The sequence below is a fragment of the Bubalus bubalis genome, chromosome 4, assembly GCF_019923935.1.
Source record: "Bubalus bubalis isolate 160015118507 breed Murrah chromosome 4, NDDB_SH_1, whole genome shotgun sequence".
Lineage (NCBI taxonomy): Eukaryota > Metazoa > Chordata > Mammalia > Artiodactyla > Bovidae > Bubalus > Bubalus bubalis.
In genome coordinates this window covers 162,346,341-162,369,417 of record NC_059160.1, presented here as the reverse complement: position 1 = coordinate 162,369,417, position 23,077 = coordinate 162,346,341, and the positions used below count along the sequence as shown (strand labels likewise).

The following is a 23,077-nucleotide window of genomic DNA, read 5'->3' as shown; positions in this document are numbered from 1 at the left end:
CGGCTGGTTTCCTCCTGAGAACCACAGGGGTCTATCTCCCAGACCTGCGCAGGAGCCCGGAGCTCTGCAGGTGGAGCAAGGCGCATCGCCGCGCCGCTCCCAGCGAACCTTGCGCCTGGAGCCAGGGCAACTCGGGGCATCCACGCTGATTCCAAGATGAGCTGAAGCAAATACAGTCAGGAAGCGAAGCAGACTCGGAAAAAAACGCAGCTCCAAGGTTCAGGCCAAGGCTAAAGCATTCTTTTGTGTTAACTGTTGGGTGATACTCAAAAATTGATTCAAATAATAGCACAAATACCAGACCTTCTTACTGCTGACTGCTTTGCGATTGAAAATATAAGCTGGGGTTTCTTTGCAGTCACCAGGAAAGAGGCCCTCACCAACAGGCTCAATGATCTGCTCTCTTGGGAACCTGAACTTTCTTTCTTCCAACTCTGCCAGTTAGGATACTCCGGGCTCTTAGGGCCCTCCGTTTCAAGATGTATAGTCATGAATGGAGTCCGTTTCAAGATGTATAGTCATGAACAGAGTCAGGGACTATATTTGGGAAAAATTCGCCAAAGCCACCTGGCTAATGAGCAGCCAGTAGAGACATCTCTGATGGGACCTGCATGCTGTGGTCTTTCCTTTCCTTGGCCTGCTCCTTGGGAAAGGATTCTGGACATGAGTGACCAAGATTTACTTTCCTGTTGCCATGGGCTCTGTATGACTGTCTTTCTTGGGGTCCTTTCCTTCCACTGAGAACCCGAGGCACAGTGTCAGTTCATCCGGGCTGGGAGCCACATATGACCTCCCAGGAAGTGAAGTGAATGCTGTGCCTTCCTGAGCTCTGTGTTCATTTATACATATGTGTACACCTCCATGGATGGAGCGTGTGTGTGCACACAGGGCTTATGTACGTGCACACACACTCTCACACTAACTCCCTAGCTCTGACTCAAGAGTCGCCTTTCGTCACTGAGATCTTTTCAGGAAAATACTTGAGACATTTTAACAAATTAATAAAACAAGATCCCTCCTGATTCACCGGCGTGCTTTCTCTCTTTATCCCCGGGGCCTAAGCTATTTGCTGATATGCTTTCTTGAGGGTTTCCTTGAACCCACAGTGTTCTGAGGGGTCACTGTACCTGCCACTTCTGCAGCATGGTCCTGTCGGAGCTGGGGTACCTCCTGTGGGACAGAAAATGAGAGTGGTGACCAAACGTCTCAAGGCACAAATGCAGGGAGGGGTGGACCTTCCTGGGGCTTTGTGGGGTTGGGGCATCCAGAAAGGCCATCAGCTTCCCAGAGCAGCAGGATTATTTCCCAAGCTCTTCTTGCTCCCACACTTTCTTCTTGAAGGCTGGGTTCTTGCCATCCCCCTTGCTATTATATGATTCCAGAATACACTGCTGCCTGAAGCATGCCAGGGCTGTGCAGGAGCAGGTCTGGAGTCTCATGCTCTACACTGGATTCCCCATAACCACAGCTTGGCCTTTGCCCATGTGAACAAAATACATGTGACTACACTACATTATTTGTGAATATAGTATGCCGACACGTGGATGTATGGCTAAAAAGTGCAGATGATACAGAAAGTCATGAGTATAAGACAATATTCTGCAAACTACTCTTCCCACACAAGGAATATCTAGGTAATTTCCAAAAGAGTTTTAGCCATATGGCAGTCTATTTGCTCACACAGTTTAAAAGGAATTGTTCTTGGTATGTGGGATCATCTTATCCATGTGGGTCTCCACCCTGCTCCTAGAGGTGCCCACATTGTCCTGTGGCCACAGTAGCTGGGCAGCCTGGCACAGAGGGATGGAACCTGGTGGGAGCTTCCCCTGTGCTGGGCTTGGTCCTCACGAATGATGTTTGTGTGATCACCTTTGCACATCAATCTCTGTGATTTATGAGACTTAAATCTTGTAATGATTTCATGATTTGAATCTCTGAATGTGTCCACGAGATGCATTTTTGGCAACAGTACTGCTAGGCTACAAACTATGAGAATCAAGTGCGCTGCATGTCACCTAACTGTCCTCTTAGAAAGTTGTGCCGATTTATATGACCACATATATAATTAAGGAACACAAATCAAACCAAAGAAACACCATCCTAAGCCATGTGGTAGGAAAGAGTGTAAAAGCGTGTCGGATGCAGGGTTGGGGAGGGCATGGGGAAGGAACCTCTCCATGTGACCTGGCAGATTTTCTATAAACAGAAAGCAACTCCCTTGCTGGGATTCACCTCTTCCCCCCAATAGAGAAATCATCATTTCGGTCCATTTTATTCAGGCAAACAGTAACAGCAGCAAATAGACAAAACATGGTCACATTTATTGCATTAGCTTGCAAAGGCTCAGGTGGAGACAAGCTTTTTTACCCAGTCTATAAACCTGAAGCTCCCAGTTTCAGAAAGCTTTGAAGGCTATAAATGACAGAGCCCAGGCTGGAGGCAGTGAAGGTCTCGACCTTGAAAAGAATGTGTTCTGAGCGTTTCTGAGGATGTGGGGCTGAGCCTCAAGGGTGTGGAGTTAGTACAGCAGAGCCTGCTGAACTTGGTACTTTATTTTAGAAATCTGACAGTGGACGAGGAATAGGGGAGCAAAAGTCCAGGAAAAGAGAGGGCCTCTGTTTTTCCTCTTTCAGAAAAAGTTCTAGAATTTTGCCTGTGGTCTTTTGTGACATTGCCATCATGTGGAATGGTGTGCAGAAGATAAAGGCAATTTACCATCCTACCGCTCATTTCACCGGCTATGAGCTCCAAGGAAGATCCATCATTTCATTACCATCAAAAAAAGACACCGTTACCAGCAGTACCCTGAAACGCACCTAACCAAAGGTGAGTTCTCTCTGAAAGATTTCTTTTTTCAAAAAATTATGTTCATCTGAAGGCAATTATAGAACTTTTGGAATGGTCTATGTGAATTTTATGAATATTTCGTCATTAAAGTACTTCTTTCAGAATTGATACTATCCCATAATTATAGCATAAGCTGTAGATTAAACAAGATGCCAGAGATCACTCTTGGCTTTCTAAAGCTCATCTAAGGTTGGAGGGAGCCCACATGGGAAAAAGCATCATCTCTGGAGTCACTAGAACCTGGGTTCAAATTCTGCCCCCACCACTTGCTTGCTCTGAACTGCTGTTACTTCATCCTTCGAACATGGCTGACCCAGAGTGCTGGGGGGCAAGTGTGGCCATGGGTCTGGGACAGGCCAGCACAGGTGTGCGCACGGGGCTCCCTCAGTGGGTATAGTTCTAGTGGATGCTGGTGCTATCCTAGAGCAGGATTGATTCTGTTTTACTCTGGGAGGAAGAAGAGTGTGGCAAATGAATGAAGACTTGCTTCTGGTCAAGACCTGCCTTGTTCTGCCAATACCATTCTGAAAGCTCTTAGAACAATTGTGCCACCTGTGAATCAGATCTCCTGCTCCGTCAACTCAGGGTTTGCCATGGAGTCTATGGGGCAAGAATCCAGGCCTTCAGGCCACCTAGGATGGAGTTGAGAAGAATGGAAGAGTTTAAAGTCATTGAGGCCTAGGTAGGTCATTCTGCTTAATCTGAAGGTGGCCTATCATGGTGGGCTCACAGAGGACATCTTACCAACTCACCCTCACCCCAAGACAGGTGTCTAAACTCCTCTGGAAGACGTCCATAGGTGGGACACTATCTTCAAGTAGAACTTTGTGGCTGGTCAACAGCTAGGCTGGGTTCAAATTCTTTCCCCTTTGGAGGGTGATTTTTACCTGTGCTGCTTCACTTGAATCAAATCTGTGTCTGTGAAGCCCTAGAAGTTGTCGAAGCTTGAGTACTGCTGCCACGTGGTATTGGGGCATTCTCTACCCCAGAACCCCAGTGCCCATGGCTTGCCTCACTGTCTTGCCTTTGACTCCACTCCCTTTAGTCCAGCTCCACCTGATTGGCACCTCCACTCTACCCTGAGCCTGTCTCTCAGAATGAGCCAGAGGCATAGCCCAGGGACTCACATCTCTCCTAGGAGGCTGGTACAGAAACCTGCCAGTGGCCTTCAGAGGGTAGGCTAACCCAGGCCAGAATGGTCTCTGCCAATGGACTCATCTGGCTGGAGGCTACACCCTCTGGCCCAGGAAAGGATGGGATCTGAGGTGTCCCTGCCTGTGCTTCTTCTCACCTCTGGGATTAGGAGGCTATGGCTAGTCCTTAGACACTAAGAAAATAACCAGGGAGAGCCTACAGGGAAGCTGGGCCTCCAGAGCTAAAGTCAGTCAGTCAGTCAGTTCAGTCGCTCAGTCGTGTCCGACTCTTTGCAACCCCATGAATCGCAGCACGCCAGGCCTCCCTTTCCATCACCAACTCCTGGAGTTCACTCAGACTCATGTCCATCGAATCGGTAATGCCATCCAGCCATCTCATCCTCTGTCGTCCCCTTCTCCTCCTGCCCCCAATCCCTCCCAGCATCAGAGTCTTTTCCAATGAGTCAACTCTTCACATGAGGTGGCCAGAGTACTGGAGTTTCAGCTTTAGCATCATTCCTTCCAAAGAAATCCCAGGGCTGATCTCCTTCAGAATGGACTGGTTGGATCTCCTTGCAGTCCAAGGGACTCTCAAGAGTCTTCTCCAACACCACAGTTTAAAAGCATCAATTCTTCAGCACTCAGCTTTCTTCACAGTCCAACTCTCACATCCATACATGACCACTGGAAAAACCATAGCCTTGACTAGACGGAGCTAAAGTAGACATATTTAAAAAGACTGATGCTTCTTGAAATTCTCCTGTATCTTTTCTATTCACAAAAGCAGTTATGAGGCCACAGTGAAATGGGTTAGTGAGTAACTAAAAGGTGTCAAGAAAATACAATCCACAATGAGAAGAAAACTCACTCATCTTGTCAAACTGGAAGTGTGTCTACTAATGGTTTGGGCTGTGTCTCAGGCCAGCATCTTTCGCCTGGGTGTGGCTGTGGAGGAGCATGCTGGGGAAGCAGTCTGTAGGGTGGGCAGAGTTTTCCATGAGAAGCTGAGAGACTGCTAATAGAAACATACTCCTTCCTCATTTTCCTCTCTCAGAAGCAAATTTGGGGTTAGTCTAGTTTTCAAATCTAGATTGTAGGTCAATACTTGCATACTCAATTGCTCAGTTGTGTCCAACTCTGCAACCTCATGGATTGTAGCCCACTAGGCTCCTCTGTCCATGGAATTTTCCAGGCAAGAATACTAGAGTGGGTTGCCATTTCCTACGCCAGGGAATCTTCCTGGCCAGGGATTGAACCTGCATCTCTTGTACCTCCTGCACTGGCAGGCAGATTCTTTACCACTGTGCTTCCCTGTAGGTCAATAGAAATTCAGTAATAGATAGGCATTCTCGGAAAATAGAGATATCCTCCTGAATTAAAGGATATTGACCCCTTTTATTGTAACTTCCTGTCTTAACATGTATAAATCTATTATTAAACAATAATAATATTTATCTAATGCATTAGAAACTGTAAAGACTTTTTGTTTGTTGTCTAATTTTCACAAGGACTCAGTGAGATAGCCACGATCTCTATCTTCAGGTGTGGAAATGGAGATGGGGTAAGAGATGACGTGCAGACTAGGGAATTCCACTAGGGTTTGCTAGAGCCTAGCGCAGGCACCCATGAGTGTCCAGCACACCAGGCTTTGCAGAGCACCTATTGGACCATACCTTTTCCACACCTTGACTCCAGGCCTTGACTCTGAAGACAACTGCTTTCCTCTGAAGGGGAAAAGAAAACAAAAGCAAAACCAACAACAACAACAAAACCCCAAAAGTGACAACAAAAATCTTTGTTCTGGCTGGATCAGAGGGCAGTTACCTGATTGTCAACCTGGGTATATTTGGAGTTAAAAATGAACATTAGCCAAATTACTGAATTATTATTGCACAACTATGCTGTAAGCCTGATGCTGCCGATGCATGAAAAGTCTGGAGGTTTATATAACTTCGAATTACCTCTAGATGCTGAAGCCAAGTGGCTCAAATTTTTACAAAGTTTTACATATCTGCATTTTGAAATGTATTTATCTAAACAAGTGGTACCTAGTCAAGAGTACAAGCTTTTACACAGCAAAGGAAACCGTAAACAAAATGAAAAGACAACCTAAGGAATGGGAAAAAATATTTGCAAACAGTGCAACCAATAAGGGCTTAATTTACAAAATATACAAACAGCTCATACAACTCAACAGCAACAGCAACAAAAAAACCCAAACAACCCAACTGAAAAACGGGCAGGAGACATTTTCCCAAAAGAGACATACAGATGGCCATGAAAAGATTCTCAACATCGCTAATTATTAGAGAAGTGAAAATCAAAACTACAGTGAGATACATCACAGCAGTCAGAGTGGCCATCATTAGAAGTCTACAAATAACAAATGCTGGAAAGGGTGTGAAGAAAAGGGAACCCTCTTACACTGTTGGTGGGAATGTAAATTGGTACAGCCACCATGGAAAACAGTAAGGTTCCTCAAAAAACTAAAAATAAGTGTCCATATGATCCAGCAATTCTATTCTTGGGCATATACCCAGACAAAGCTGTAATTCGAAAAGACAGATGGACCCCTATGTTCACAAGCAGCACTATCTGCAATAGCCAAGACAAGGAAACAATCAAAATGTCTATGATAGATGAATGAATAAGGATGTAGTATATATTTTATATCTACACAATGGAATCGTACTTAGCCACAAAAAGAATGTAATAATGCCATTTGCAGCAACATGGATGGACCTAGAGATGATCGTACTAAGTGAAATGTCAGAAAGGGAAAGACAAACACCATAATATCACTCACATATGGAAGCTAAAATATGATCCAAATCAGCATATCTACAAAACAGAAACAGACAATATGGAAAGCAGAGTTTGGCTGCCAAGGTAGGGGTGGTGGGAGCTGGTAGGGAGGGAGGAAGGGGGTTTGGAGTTAGCAGAAGCAAACTATTATGTATGGAATGAATAAGCAGCAAGTTTCCACTGTACAGCTCAGAGAGCTACATTCAATATTCTATGACAAACCATAATGGACAAGAGTGTGAAAAAGAATATATCAATATATGTGTGTTATTTGTTATTGTTTAGTCGCTAAGTCGAGTGCGACTCTCGTGACCCCAGGGACTGTAGCCCTCCAGGCTCCTCTGTCCATAGGATTTCCCAGGCAAGAATACTGGAGTGGGTTGCCATTTCCTTCTCCAGGGGATCTTCCCAACCCAGGGATCAAACCTGTGTCCCTGCATTGGCAGGAAGATTCTTCTACCACTGAGCCACCTGGGAAGCCCTATGCGTGTGCATATGTATATGTATTTGTGTGTGTGTACATAACTGATCCACTTTTCTGTATGGAAGAAATTAACACAACATTGTAAATCAACTATAGTTCAATAAAATTTTTAAAAGTTAAAAATTAATGTATTGTTTTAATATATTTTCTCCCTTAAAATATTAATTTTACTTTTGTTTATCTATGTTTTATAACTTTCAGATTACTTATTTTGTAATTTAAATTATATGCTTTTAGAAAATTCTAATTAGAAATGCACTAAGTTTTAGAAGCTTGGGTAACTTCTCATTTTCTAGTCATCTTCATTTGCTTATTATGTTAAATCCATTTATTGTCTAAATTAAATGATCAATTTCATTTTATATTAGTATTCATATTATATTAGTATTTATATTAGTATTAGGATTAATATTAGTATTCACATATTTAAGAAGTTTTGTAGTTAACTATATTTCTAACTTAATGGCTTACCATATTTTTATTTTTTAATTTGAACTTTTTCATTTTCCTTTTTCATACCTTCCAAAATTTTCATTGCTTGGGTTAATTTTGCAATTCAAATGATTTATTTGAAAATTATTTTATTTATTTTTTAATTCAACCTGGGTAATACAGTTAGAGTATTTTTATATTTTTTTTCTATATATGCATTTTCTAATTTTCCTATAATGTTATTTTATTATTTGCAAAATAATTTTAACATTTAACCTTTTTGCCAAATAAATAAACAAACAGATAAGACCAAAAGAGCAGAAAGAAATACTGAGGCACATTACAAGGAAATCAATGCTATTTCACGAGCCACAGTAAGATGTCTGTCCCTTCAGAGAGGCAAGCGTGGCTCTTTCCCTTCTGTTAGCAACGTGCAGTTTCGGCAGTCACCACGGAAAGCAGCTGTCCTGCACTGTGATCCCCAGGGCACTGCTGGGGGAAACCAGGAGGAAGCCCTCTACAAGCCCCTGGGACCGCAGACCCTGTCCTGGAGACCCTTTTAACCCCGCCTTCCTTGCAGGCTGGCGTCAAGATTATGCTAATCAACGCCGGTCTTTTGTTGCCTGGTGACAAAGTCTCACAGTTGAGGAGGAAGAACCAGGACAACAGGGTAAGCTTTCCTCTGGTTGCACTTCTTTTACTTTAATTCTGCCAAACAACACCTCTTTAAACTCTTTTTCTCTCCTCCTCTAAGCAAGCGAGTTTGGAATGTAGGCTTCCCTGGTGTGCTTTATTTACAAACCTCAGATGCCAGCTGATTCATTACATAGCAGGGGAGGAAGCCGGCCCTGAGCCCCAGGCAGGAGGGCACCTTGCTGGCGTCCTAGGCACCTGGGCCATGGACAAGCTTGGGAGGTTAGTGTGGGGACCCATGGGCCTTTGGGGTCACCTTGACGAGCTTTCAGAGTCTGAGTCCCCTTGAGTGTTGTTTCCTGCTCCACAAGCAGGTGGAGACGAGTGTGTGTACCAGTCCTCACCCGGCCAATCACCCCTCTAAGGAAACCCGCTCAGTCTGGAGGCTGGAGCCTGCGAAAGGACGCTGATGACTGCTGACTGTGCTGGGGTTTAGAGCACAGTCTGTCTTTTGAGAAGTCTAGAGGCAAACCCTTTCTTTGAGTGATCCTGGACCCCGGAACCCACAAACACCTAGTTGAGTCTCAGGCTGGGGTGGGCCGTGCAAGGAGGTATACTCAGCATAGAACACACTAGACTACACTCTTCACGTCCCTATTTCTACCACAGGCAAAGGTAGGTGCTGCTACTTCGAGTCTCCGGGAGTTTGGATGAGCCACTTAGCCTCTCTGAGCCTCAGGTGCCATATCTGTCCAGTGGAGATCAAAATCAATACATACATCAGGCAGGTGTAAGAATTAGTTATAGTGTCTGTAAAATGCCTGGCCTGTGTGGAGTAATTTGAAGGAGGCGGTCAATATGGTGCTGTTGGGTGAATTTATCAGCATTGTTTGCCACCATAAAGGTGCTAGGAAACCACGTTACCACTCACTGAGCACCGTTTAACATACAATCACTTAGCATACTCATCACCCCAATTTTCACCAAAACCTGAGATTTTCCAACCCATTTTGCAGATTAGTAAACTGAGCTCATGATTAAAATCAGATTGTCAGTGAGGGTAGGGATGGAGCCCAGTTCTACTGGCCCCCAAGCTTCCACATTCCCCTTCAAGGTATCTCACAGCTTCACAGGTGGGCAGGTTTATAGCAAAGACTTTCTCAATGCTGGGGATTGTCCTGCAGCAGATGGGGGTGCCACACGGGGGTGCCTGCCCATGCACACTGCTGGGGTATACCACCCCTCAGCAAGTTCTCACTGGGGCCAAATGGGGCTTGGTGCAGAAAAAATGCAGGTATCATTGGACACTTGAGAACTGCCCCCCCACTCTGGGATCTTGGTTGGGCTGTGCCTCAGAGGAGCTGTCTGTCTTTCTGATAGAGTAACCCAAAGTCTGCCCCTGGGAGGCAGGGATGCCCCCGCAAGGAAGGATGCTGAGCTGCGGGGTCTGAATCAGGTTTCTGCCCAGCTGGAATCCTGGTGTCCTGGCTCCACTGACATCAGTAGTCTGGTCTTGTTCAGCCGTGGCTCCTCTCTGCACCCCGTCCCCCACAGTCCCAACACTCACCCTCATCTCGCCCTTCAGAAGCAGCCACTTTTATAATTCTATTTACAGAAGTGGAGGCTGAAGCTCAGCGAGGCTCCTCAGACTGTCTAGGGTCACAGGACGGCACATGGGGAGCTGGGTGGCAACCTGCGTCGATCTAAGGCCCCTGCACTTTTCTCCCTGCCAAGCTGCTTCTCCGAGCCCAGTTTCTTTATCTGCAAGGGAGGGCCTGGCTGTGAGAAAATGCAACTGTGTCTGTCTGGCAATAGCAGTGCTTAAACCACGTTGATTGAAACTGAATTAGTTGATTGAAACTGAATTAATACTCACCTCTTGGGGTTTAAAGGTACCAGCACTTGACTTTGGTTCTTTGCTTTCTGGGTGTCAAGGTTGCTGCGTGTACTTTGAACATGTTGGTTGATGAACAAGGCATTTCTAGGCTGTTAAACTAATAATCTTAATATTTTATTTTAATTGTAAGGCACCTATTCCCTTTTGTTCCTTTAACAAATCCAATTAAAACAAAGCACTTTCAGAATTACAAAATAGATGCTATTAAACCAATAAGAAATCATAATCTTTTGCTATTGGGCCATGTGATCCCCTGGGAACTTTTGTTCAAATAAAAGTTGAATTCTTATTACCCTCCAGGGGAAAGGGGCCCGTTTGACAGATAATGGCTTCCCAGGCAGCCCTTGTGCAGCCCCGCATGGGTGCTGAGGACAAAGAAGTAAATAATATTAGAGGTAGAGGAACATGTAGATGTGTAATATGAAATCCTTAGCACTGCATTGATCAAATTAACCAGATAATCACCAAATGAAGTGAACCTTCCATACAGACACTCTGTCTGCTGCAGCTCTGATGTCATAGGAGGAACATCCCGCCCAGAAGCCCTGGATTAAGTTGAGTGATGTGAGCTTGGATAAACTGCTCTACGCCCACCTCACCCCCAGGTCCTTTATCTTTGGGTAGCAGGAATATTCCTACCTCAGAAAGTCATGAGGGCTAAAGAAATGGCAAATCGGAGGGCACTTGCTTCGTGGTGTGAAGGGCCTCTAAAGGCTGGGTGTGCGTGGGAGGGTGTGTGTGCTGGGGGCCGTGGAGGGGCGGACAGCATCGTGGGCCCGACAAAGACTGCAGTTTGGGACTCGCGGAAGTGCACCTTCCAAGTGTTTGCTTTTCAGGTGAGGCCACGCCATGAAATGCACTTCTGGCGACCGCACACAGTGTCTCAGAGCCCTGCACAGCAGGCAGACACCCTTCCACCCCTGCCCAGGGCAGCAGAGGGCCAGCTTCTCTGGTGGGCATGTGGGAATGCAGTGGGTTAGTGTTCTGAGCCCATGCTGGATGAAAAACGGAACCTTTAAGGAGGCCCACCCACATCACGGGAGCCCAGGGGTACAAGAGGAACTCAGGAACAATAGATTTCTGTTTCCATCATCACTCTCTTGTCCTTATTTTTTTTTAAGAGGTCAAATTATTTCAGTTTATTTTTATACAACATGTTATGGGTATGTTGGTAAAATTCTAAGAAGATACACAAGTAGAACAGTAACATACAATCATTTTTAAAATTTCTAATACATGTTTTCCTCTTTTTTTTTTTTTTTTTAAAAAAAAGGATACGTATAAAATTTATTTCGACTTCCCTGGTGGCTTAGATGGTAAAGCGTCTGCCCACAATGTGGGAGACCCGGGTTCAATCCCTGGGTTGGGAAGATCTCCTGGAGAAGGAAATGGCAACCCACTCCAGTATTCTTGCCTGGAGAATCCCATGGACAGAGGGGGCACACACCTATAAATGAACTGGCTGGTAGAATTACATGTACCCTTTAAACTGTTTCCCCGCCCCCTCCCATTGTTGATCTTCAAGCTCTTACATTTAAATGATTCCACTAATGCTATTAAAATAACTTGAAATTTATATTATTCAACTACATTCAGATCTATACACATATACATGCATCTATGAAGACAAGAACCCCACACACTGGCCCCTAGACAGTGGAATGACAGGCAACACGCCCACAGCAACGGCAACCGGGGGAAAGAGAGGCAGGACACTACAGGGGGAAGACCATACACTTTGGCATTGCATACCCAGGCTTGTGGGCGTGTAACACCTGGGGAACCTAGGCTTAGCTGAGCTGTGTTGTCTCGTGAACTTGGGGAAGTCACTTCACTTCCCTGAGCCTTAATTCTCTTATATTAAAAACAGGATGGACACTTGCATGATTGCTATGGAGATTAGAGATACGGAAAGGGCCCAGCAGCATGCTGGCAATGGTTACTTTGGAACATACCACCTGAATGAAGAGCAGTGAGTGGCTCTTGACATCGCGAAGCATTTCCAAAACCGACTCCAGAAAGCCCTCACAAGCGTGGGGTCCCTGTGGGATTTCACCCCTCCTGCCTCTCACCCTCCTTTCTCTCCATCAACTCCACCAAGCGTCTGCTGGGGGTACTGCTGGGAACTGCACGGAAATCTTTCCCTCTAGTCTGTCCGTTTCCTAGCAATCTGTCCTTCTGCCCACAGGAAAGCAGAGCTCAATCTAGCTGGGGGCAGAAGTGAAAAAGATAAAAGCACTTCATGTCTATACCTCCAGTGAGTCTATGCTCCAAAAGGCAGATCTAGTTGTAGAAAACACAGCTCTTGGCCCAGAGTGGGTTCTGGACAAAGACTAATTCTTTCCCCCAGCTTAGATGACTCTTGAGTCAAACATCCGTGCCTGTTTTAGAGGTCTGGCCAAGGTTCTAGACATCCCATTGACAGACAGCACCAAGGTGACTACCCACATCTCCACCTGCCACAGGGCTTCTCATGTGAAGGAACAGCTCAGTCTGGAAAGGGGTTGGGGACATGGGGAGCGATCTGAAGGCTCATGGGATGTCACAGCAGAGGCGAGGCTCTCCTCTTACATATCTATGAATGTGTCTTATTAGTCAGGAAAGAGAATAATGAATGACTTTTGAACGACTGACTTCACTGAGGGAAATTTGCATTACTTCCTCTTAAGAGATGTCCCACAAGCAAAAGAGATTTCTCCCCTACACGACACAAAGCTTCCTAAGTTAGTCCCAAACATGGGCTGTGAAACAATGATGACTTTGGGGGTTCCAGTTCCACAAGATGTCTGTCCTGGTCTCAGTGCATCAGTGAAAAGGGTAAAATAATTATGAGATCGTGTTAGCAAAAGGTTTAAAGCTATCATATATATATATATATATATATATATACATATATATGGACTGGAGTGGGTTGCCATTGCCTTCTCCGATACATATATATATATATAAAATTGTTCTTAAAAATATAAAGATACATGACTGTGAAGTATCAGATAAATTCTAGTATTCTAGTGAAAGATAATGATCTTACAACTGAAAATGCTTGCAGATATTCTGATGGTTTTAAAATATAAGTTGCCATTACATTTTTAATTTAGATATCCATGGGGTGTCCCACCATGCTGGTTGATTCACAATGACTAGATAGAAAAATTAATTAGAAATTAAAGTCAAACCAACTGGACCAGTTTTAATAAAGTATAAAAACCAATTGTATAAAACAAAGAGACAGTACATTTAGAAACTTCTATTTATGTTTCTAAGCTGTTCATGTGAAATGAAATCTATTATTTGACTACCCTCTATCTGACCATCATTCTGTCTGTTCATCCATCTGTCTATCTATCTACCTACCCATCTATCTGATTATCTATTTACATTTCTTTCTCCCTATAATTGCCCTTGTGTGGACTGACCCTACACTGATATTTGAAGATTCTATGAATTGATAACCACAGGTCATCAGTGAGACTTAGCTGTACTGAGAGACCATCTATTCCACACTTCTTTTGCCGATACGTATTCTCTTGCCCAGTGGGCAGACCTGGGCAGGATGCTGACCATTCAGAGTTGAATAAAAAAAGGGATGGATGTCCCTGGGCTCTGGGGGTTCCTGGCACTGGTGTGCTTCTAGCAGCTCTCACAGCTTAGAGGGGTTAGAATGGACCCTGAGCAATACACCCTGCCTTCCCTAGCCAAGGGCAAGTGTCCCAGACAGATACAGTGGGAGAAGCATGGAGCGGGCGGGGACTGAGCAGGCTTCTTCTGGCCTGGGCTGTCTGGGGGCCCGCGCGTGCTGAGAAAGAGGAGAATGCGTCCATATGCGCTGAGAAAGAGGAGAATGCGTCCATGCGCGCTGAGAAAGAGGAGAATGCGTCGTCCCAGCTAGCCCCTCCCTTGCCTGCGGGTGATGATGACTGAGCCCGCTCTGAGCCAAGGTCCGTTTGGAGAAGTCCTTGTGGACAGCCCCATGCTGCTTCCTCCCCATCAGTCGTCAGAGCTGAGAGGCTTCTCACCATGGTGCAGGCGGGCGTTGGGGAGTAGGCACAGCTGGGCTTAACTGGTTGCATCTCCAGTCTATGGGAAGCATTCTTCCCAACTAGGGCCTTCTGCCCTTACTTGCTGTGCTTGTCCGCCCTGAGCTGAATTTTGTCTTAATTAAATGTAAGAAATACAAAAGACGGCCTGGGCTTTTTGGGGCTCAGGAGAATCCGGTGGCCAGAATCAGTAACAATCTAGATTTTAACTTTTTGAGTTTAGAAACTGGCCCTGTGTATTGCTTACCTGTATAAATAACACAGAGACTTGGTACCTAGTAGGCTCTCGATAAACTCACTGAATGAGAGTATAAATGGATGAATGAACGCAGGGATAAGCACATGGACTTGGCTCAAATTAGCCCCAAAGAAGTAACAAGAATCATGGACAAAGGAAACTTTGCTATGCTTTCAGACCCCACTATACTTTCAGAGTTGCCAAATAAAATACAGAACTATGCAGTGTTTGGGACATATGTATACTCAAAAATGTCCACTCTTTATCTGAAGCTCAGATTTGATGGGGTATCTTGCAATTTTATTTGCTAAATCTGGCAACCTTACCATGAGAAGTCATTGATAAACATGACTAGAACACAGGCTCCCCCATCTCAGTCCATGTTTGTTTTAATTATGATTTTAACTCAAGGGCAGTAGGACAGCTTTTCTGATACGCCACCCTGCACAGAGCTGTCCCCACTGTGTGCGTGTCCATACACATGGTTGCATGCATGCATACCCCAGCAGTGCCCACACGATGCACATGTGGATGCCCTGTACATGGCAAAACACTCAGTTCAGTTCAGTTGCTCAGTCGTGTCCAGCTGTTTGTGATCCCATGGACTGCAGTATGCCAGGCTTCCCTGTCCATCACCAACTCCCGGAGATTACTCAAACTCACGTCCATTGAGTCAATGATGCCATCCAACCATCTCATCCTCTGTTATCTCCTTCTCCTCCCACCTTCAATCTTTCCTAGCATCATTATGTAGACGTTTAAGACTGTCTTCATTACTTAGCAGGATGATTTTGAGAGTCATCCAAGTTGTTGCATGTATCAATAGACTTGTTCTCTTTATGCTTAATAGTACCGATTATAAGGATAAGCCTCAATTTCTTATCCATCCAGGCACTGAAAGACCTTCAGATTTTTTGTTTCCCTTTGTGACAAATGTGAATAGAGCAATTATAAACCCAAGTTGTCATGGGAACCTGAGTTTTTGGCTTTGTTGGGTAGGGGTTAAATATTTAGCTGGGGAAATGCTGGGTCATATAATAAGTGTATGGTTAAAATTATCAGAAGTTGCCAAACTGTGTTTTTCATGGTGATATTACCATTTTGAATCCCCATCAGCAATATGTAAGCATTCTAGTTGCTCCACACCCTCACCAAATCTTTGTATTATTGGTTTTTATGTTTGTTTGTTTGTTTTCTGTTGGCATTTTAGTAACTATGCAGTGGTGTCTGACCGTGATTTTCATCTACATTTCCCTAGTGACTAATGATGCTGAGCAATGCTTTGTGGTTTTGCGGCTTATTAACCATCCATACAACTTCTATGGGGAAATGTTTCATTATTTAAAAAAATTGTATTGTTATTTTCTTATTGTTGACCTTGAGTTCTTTATAAATTCTGGATACTAGTTCTCTGATGGACATGGGGTTTTGTTTGTCTTTCAGAGCAAGGATTTCAAATTTTGTTGAAGTCCAAATTGTCAATATTTCCTTTTATGGATTATACTTTTGCCAGATTCAAAGTCATGAAAAGTTTCACTCCACTTTTCCTTTAGTCTTTGCATAGTAAGTTTATTTCCCCATTCTTTTAGTTTAACTTCCTTTTGTTTATTTAAATTGAGATGGCATATAATTGAATCTTTTATTTTATAATCCACCTGATTGCTCTGGAGATTAAAATATACATACTTATCTTTCTATAGCTTACTGAGAATTAAATTTTACTATTTCCAAAACAACTTAAAAATCTTACCTACCATCTAGGTCTCATTAACTTCTCCCATGTTGTAGTCGTCATATGTATTCCATCTACATACAGTGACAGTTAAAATTTTTGCTTTCAGCCATCACTTGTATTTTAAAAATTGTAAAAGGAGAAAAAACACAGCCTATTATATTTATCAGATATTTATCATTTCCATTGCTCTTCCCTTATTCTCAAAGTTCAAGCTTCTCTCTAGTTTCTCTTTCATCTAAAGATTCCTTTATTTTTCATTCATCTGAGATTATCTATTTTGCCTTCATTCATAAAGGATGTCTTCATTCATGGTCTGGTTGGCAGCTCTTTTTCTCAGCATTATTTAGAAAATATTTTTTCCAGTTACCTCTGGCCTCCACAGTTTCTAGTGAGAAACCTGTAATAATTCATATTGCTGTTTCCCAGTAGGCAAGATGTTGTTTTTGTCTTTAATGTTGAGTAGTTTGGTTCTGTCTGAATGTGGATTTCCTCCCGGGAAGAGGAAATGGCAACCCACTGCAATATTCTTGCCTGGGAAATCACATGGACAGTGGAGCCTGGTGGGCTACAGTTCATGGGGTCACAAAGAGTCAGTCACGACTGAGCAACTGAGCATGCGTGCACGACATGTGTTACACAAACATAGCTCCTGGTAAAGGGCCTGGATGAGGAAGCAGAGAAAGTGCAGACACCTCCCCACCCACCCCTGCAGGGAACTGGAGGCAATGCCTTTGTCTCCCGACAGCATGCTTCCTCTGGGCAGGGGGAACTTGAGCCAAAATAGAAAATCAGCAAGCAAGAGACACCAAGTTGTAGAAAAGAAAAGAGCTTCTACAATAGGCAGGCCAGTTGCATCCTCTTCCTAACTGTAGACCTTCCTCACTTCTGAGCCTCAGTCTTCTCTTTATAATGGGGATAAGCCTATGGATCTTACTTGATTGTTGAGAATTAAAATCAGTGTGTGCAAAGGTCCTGACAATAATATTTAATAGTTAACATAAATCAGGCTTTTCCTATGTACCAGGCACTGTTGTAGCACTTTATAGTTTAATTTGTACTCCATACTTCCCTGGTGGCTCAGACGGTAAAGTGTCTGTCTACAATGTGGGAGACCTGGGTTCAATCCCTGGGTTGGGAAGATCCCCTGGAGAAGGAAATGGCAATCCACTCCAGTACTATTGCCTGGAAAATCCTATGGACAGAGGAGCCTGGTAGGCTATAGTCCATGGGTCACAAAGAGTCGGACACGACTTCACTTTCACTTTCACTTTCAAGAGTTCTTAAATGGGGCTGTCTTCACAAATGAGGAAATTGAGGCACTGAAAATTTAAGAAAATTATTTGTGGTAGACTGGCCTTCTAAGCAAGTCTTCTGAGGCTAGAATCACTCTGTATGTGCTACTTTTCTGATGGAAGTCCTAACTGTGTGGCCGTCCTAACTGCCGTAGTGGCCCTAGATGTGATAGTCCTATGCCATCTATTGGTGCAGAGGTGTCTACAGTTGAACTACAGTGTGAAGGACGTGAGGGGCAGAAGACAAGGCGGGTGGAGGTGGAAAAAGGCAGCATTGCCTCTGTTCTTCCAGGCTCTACCCTGCCCCTCTCCTCTGTGCTCATGGGCATGGTGCACACATTCTCCTACTTGGGGGCTTTTCTGTGCCACCTTTATTACACCGCAATTATGGCAGCAGTGAGCTCCTCTGGGCCCAAAAGGTGAAGAGAGGTGTAATATGTAAGTCATTATTAACTCCTCCCACCTTATCCCCTTATATCAAGGCTATATTGCTCCTGAGAATTCAGCAGTCCCACCCTAGGGATTCATAGGATAACTCTAAGAAAAGACTAGATTTATAGGAGGATTGGGGAAAAGGCACACATCCAAGACATTACTCTGCCCCCAACACACACCCAGAAGAGGGTGTATGTAATAATCCAGGACCTAAGTCAGGGAATGGCATAGCCAGAGGGGCACTGAACATCCTTCAAGCCAACCCTGAACCTTCCTTCCATTTTACATCTGGAAGCAGGAGGTGTGAGGAGGGCATTCAATTTGCTGAAGGTCTTCAGCTAGGCTCCTTCTGCTAATGGCCTACCTTCTCTCCACTCTCCTCTTTCCCTCCTTTTAACCATTAGAAGTAAAGCACTCTGATTTGGGGGCAGTCCAGCACCCTCACATCATCTGACTGGACACTGTTTCTCTTTTTACCAGAATCTATCTTCTGGCAGTTTCGTGTGATATTTCCTCTAACTGAACACCAGTCAACCAGAACAACATACTTCAAACACGCTCCTCTACTAAAAGAACATGGCCAAGGGCGCGAAAGGCCCCAAGGGCAAGAAGATCACCCTCGCTGTGGCCAAGAATTGCATCAAGATCACATTTGATGGAAAGAAACGCCTTGACTTGAGCAAGATGGGAATTACCACCTTTCCCAAGTGTATTTTGCGACTCACTGATGTGGATGAGCTCGACCTTAGCCGGAATTTGATCAAGAAGATTCCCGATGCCATCTCCAAGTTCCAGAACCTGCGGTGGCTGGACTTGCACAGCAACTACATTGACAAGCTCCCCGAGACCATCGGCCAGATGACTTCTCTGCTCTTCCTCAACGTCAGCAACAACAGGCTGACCACCAACGGGCTGCCCGTAGAGCTCAATCAACTCAAGAATATCCGCACTGTGAATTTAGGCCTGAACCATCTGGACAGCGTGCCCACCACACTGGGTGCTCTGAAGGAGCTCCATGAGGTGGGGCTCCATGACAACCTGCTGAGCAACATTCCCAACAGCATCTCCAAGCTCCCCAAGCTGAAAAAGCTCAACACAAAGCGAAATCCCTTTCCCAAGGCAGAGGCATCGGATATGTTCATGGATTCCATCAGGAGGCTGGACAACCTACATCTGGTGGAAGAGAAGGATCTGTGTGGGACTTGCCTGAAAAAATGCCAACAGGCCCGGGACAAGCTGAACAAAATCAAGAGCATGGCCACGGCGACACCAAGAAAGGCCATCTTTTCCACTTTGGTCTCACCCAACTCCATGGCCAAGGAATCCCAGGAAGATTGGAGGTGACCTGGGACCCTGACCCTAAGGCAGTAAGGGAAAACAGAGGTGGAGGGAAGGTGACAATGGGCTGCATCCTCAGAAAACTGAGGGATTCTGCCATTACTGAAATAGCTTCTCCAGTCAAGCCCATAAAATACCTTTCCCTACCTCCTTGGCTTGTGATTTTGTTGATCAGAGGGCTTTTAGTTCTTTGCCATTTCATACACTTCTGTCTTCTCTCCCTGCACACATCCACCCACACATACAGGCATAATAAATCTGGAAAGGGCCATGCATCTCATTTTTGCCCCAGACCTCTCTTGCCTACAGCCTGTGGCCTGGGCAGCTGACACAATCTTGTCTCATTATCACAGGTTTCAGGATCAACTACCAGTTCCCCAGTGTGGAGCTTTTTCTACTGGAATGCTTTGGGCCAGGGCCTCAAAAGTCAGGCATCTCTAAGCGTTGGTTGGTAGCAGGGCAGATGGACGTTTAGTCTTGGGGAGGGGACAAAACTGGGCCACAGAGTTGGGCAGATATTATCATTAAGTATTTGCATTAACATTTTGCCCTCAAAGCAGTCCTATTCTTTTCTCTTTTCTACATTTGCATAATTTGCTCTAGTAGCCTTTAGGCTTGGAGAAGGCAATGGCACCCCACTCCAGTACTCTTGCCTGGAAATCCATGGATGGAGGAGCCTGGTAGGCTGTAGTCCATCGGGTCGCTAAGAGTCGGACACGACTGAGCAACTTCACTTTCACTTTTTACTTTCATGCATTGGAGAAGGAAATGGCAACCCACTCCAGTGTTCTTGCCTGGAATCCCAGGGATGGGGAAGCCTGGTGGGCTGCCGTCTATGGGGTCGCACAGAGTCGGACACGACTGAAGCGACTTAGCAGCAGCAGCTTTTAGACTAAACCAGCAAGCCCTTGACTGTCTGTGAATGAATGAGGTTCACTCCCATCTAATTATGTGCAATGCTTTTCCATACCTTCGTGGAATAAGGAAAGGATGGGTGCAGATAGGGGTTGCTGCAGTCAATAGATAAATACCTTACTAGGCACTGTGCTAGTAAGTGCAGGGACTGTGCTGTGGGGGAAAGCTTGTCCTGCCCTTTGCAACCTGTAGAAAAGGCAGGTAGAAAGAAGACAGGGCATAATGTCATTGTTTGAGGAAGTTAAGAGATCAGAGCCTAGTGGTATGCAGGGCTAACCTGGCACAGAGAAAAGACGAAGTTTCTGCCGTTGGACAGATCTGGGCCCAGGGAAGCTTTGCTTTTTACTTGCTACCTCCCTGGGCATTTTACTTAGCTTTGGTTCCTTCATCTGTAAAGTGGAAATAACACGAGCCCGACTCCAAGGGTTGTCGTGCGTCTCAAGCAGATAGCTCACAAGAGTGAGCACTCAGTACAAGTCAGTTCTCTCTAAGAACTGGAGCTCAGCGCATCTCACAGCTGAGATCCCACCTAGAGCTCAGCGCACCTCACAGCTGAGATCCCACTTTGGACAGTGCCTTGAGTCGCTCTAGATCTGCTCGCAGAACTCTCAACAGCTAAGGACTTTCCCTGTACCACTCACTCACACTTTCACGCTGCCTAAAAGAAAGGGATCAAGGAAGATAACTTTAGAAAAGTTTGTTGTTGTTTGCTGTTTTAAATCAAGGCTTTCCTGTGCTGGCAGCAAGTTTTGCAGTGGTCAGCGGAAAAGCACTAAGATATTAATAGATATCAATTAGTTTGTTATGACTAATGTATTTCTTTTTCATGTTATATATACCATAGCAGACAGCATATTTCATTTCTTCACTCCTCACTGCTTATTTTCCTTAGAAATGCTTGACTAGACTATTATACTTATAAAATCTCTGAAGATACAGATTCAAAATTCCCTTTCTAGTTTTTCTTGTTTATTAAATGTTGTCTATTATAAAAGTAACAATACCACAGCATAGGTTTAAATAGAGCAGCTTAAAGTATCCACAGCTCTACAGTGTAAGTTAGCTATAATATTGACAGATTTCCTTACTAGTTATTTTTCTGTGCATATTTTTATGCGTAGTTAAAATAACAACATTCATATCATTTTTATCCTTCTTTGAAACGCATGTGGCTGCATAGTCTCAATAACCCTAATTTAAAACATCTGCAAGATAGTCAAACATAGATATACATAACTAAGTTCTTGTTGGACACTTAGGTCATTTCCCAAATCGTTTTGTGATAAAGCCTGTATGATTAAAATCTTTAAAATATTTTGCATTATTTCCTTGATATATCTTCATTATTGCAAATATTGTACTCAAGAGTATGTTTTTAAAACAATTTTTGATATATGCTAAGTTGCTTACAGAATGTTTGCGCCCATTTATCGGCCTGCCTGTGATATATCAGAGACTCATTTCATTGCGTCCTTGTGAGTCCTGAATGCCATCCTTTATATCTTCTTCTTCATTTAAAGTCCAAAACGCTTTCTGAGAATCCCTTCTATTCGTGAGCAGAGGACGCATGACTGTGAAGTGAATGATGAGATGTCACGGCTCAGGCCCAGGAGACCCCACGAGAATGTCAGGCCTTGGACACGTTCCTAGTAGCCATCCTGCTAGTTTAGCTACGTCGTCTCTGCCCCAAGAGGTACAGAGGTCAGGCGAGGGCATTTGATCCAAGCAAGAAGTGATGGCTAGTTATGCGGATGCTGCCCATTTCCATTCCTCCCACTTGAGACACTTTTTCTTTAGAGTTAGTGAGTTAAGAAGACAGATCTACCTGCTCCGCCTACAAAGGGTCTTAGTCTGGAACACAGATTTCTCCTCTCCCCCTTCTCCTGCTGTGTTATAACAACTTCCCCCACTGTGCTTGGTTTGCAAAATCTCCCTCTAGCACCTCTCCTGGGTTTACCTCCAGCTGACACCTCTTCCATCTTTGGTCTCTAGGTGCTTTACGCTACTTTTGTTCTTATAGCCGTGTCTCAGGAAGGGGTTTCAAGTGCATTGAACGTCACCAGGACTGAGAAATAAATGGGCAGGGGCCTTTGATATGCCCCAGGATGCATTCACCTTAGACCTCCGGTTCGGCAGGAATCCCTGGCAATATGATGAGTGAAGTTGGGAGACAGAGCTCAGTTATGAGGCGTCTACATTTTACTCCTCTTTCTGTCGGGGAAAGGTCTGATGCTGATGCTCCCTCGTGCCCTAAAACACCAGTCACCTCTACTTCCTAGAGAGTCTATTAGGCCCCAAAGTACTCGATATGAAAACCACAGGCCTTTCTCTTTCCTCACACAGAACAAAACCCTCGTTCCTGCTAACCCAGTAGCTACCCTCTCTGAAAGCCAGGCATGACCTAGGTGACCCTTGTGTGACCTCTGCCTTGCTGTGTTTTTCCTCCATGGTTTGGAGTAATTGCCTTGGCCTCTTGTGTCTTCATCCCCAGGATGCGCTCAACATCACCCTAGAGTAGCTTATGGCAAAAACTTGAAGACTAATCATCTAACAAGAGTAAACAGCTCTGAAGAAGAAAGCCCTCAGTTAGGAGAAGAGAGAGAGTGGCAAGGGGAACATTCCGGAAGCCAGGCTCTCCAGTGCTGGCCAAACCACTGACTTGTTTTTTAAATTAATTTTGCTTCTCTTGCGTTAGATTACCTGTGTGTGAAAATGACTTTGGGAAATACTTGGTGTGTGGTTTCTTTTTAATGTATATAGAGGAAATATTTGAGAAAATGGTAGATATAAATTATATACAATTAAAGATTTAAAAGAAGACTTTAAGACTTAAAAGATTTATGGTCTTTACACTTC

The 23,077-nt window shown here is 44.5% G+C and overlaps 2 protein-coding genes across 7 annotated transcripts in view; one reads left to right on the top strand and one right to left on the bottom strand.

Annotated features, from left to right (window-relative positions):
• Positions 1 to 23,077, bottom strand: part of WDFY4 (WDFY family member 4) — a 257,299-nt gene that overhangs the window by 33,640 nt on the left and 200,582 nt on the right. For 4 of the 6 annotated variants that reach the window (XM_044942406.2, XM_044942408.2, XM_044942410.2 and 1 more), the window contains exons 48-49: positions 5,654 to 5,704; positions 1,128 to 1,170 (exon numbers count right to left, since the gene is read on the bottom strand). In XM_044942406.2, the coding sequence (XP_044798341.2) occupies positions 1,128 to 1,170; positions 5,654 to 5,704 (94 nt within the window). The remainder of the gene's footprint in view (positions 1 to 1,127; positions 1,171 to 5,653; positions 5,705 to 23,077) is intronic. The other 2 variants (XM_044942409.2, XM_044942411.2) reach the window with 1 other exon arrangement.
• On the top strand, positions 2,739 to 22,845 carry LRRC18 (leucine rich repeat containing 18). The gene is made up of 4 exons (XM_006058547.4): positions 2,739 to 2,826; positions 8,282 to 8,371; positions 18,449 to 19,308; positions 22,713 to 22,845. Exons 3-4 carry the CDS (start codon positions 18,545 to 18,547, stop codon positions 22,732 to 22,734), a joined length of 786 nt encoding a protein of 261 aa, XP_006058609.1. The 5' UTR covers positions 2,739 to 2,826; positions 8,282 to 8,371; positions 18,449 to 18,544; the 3' UTR covers positions 22,735 to 22,845.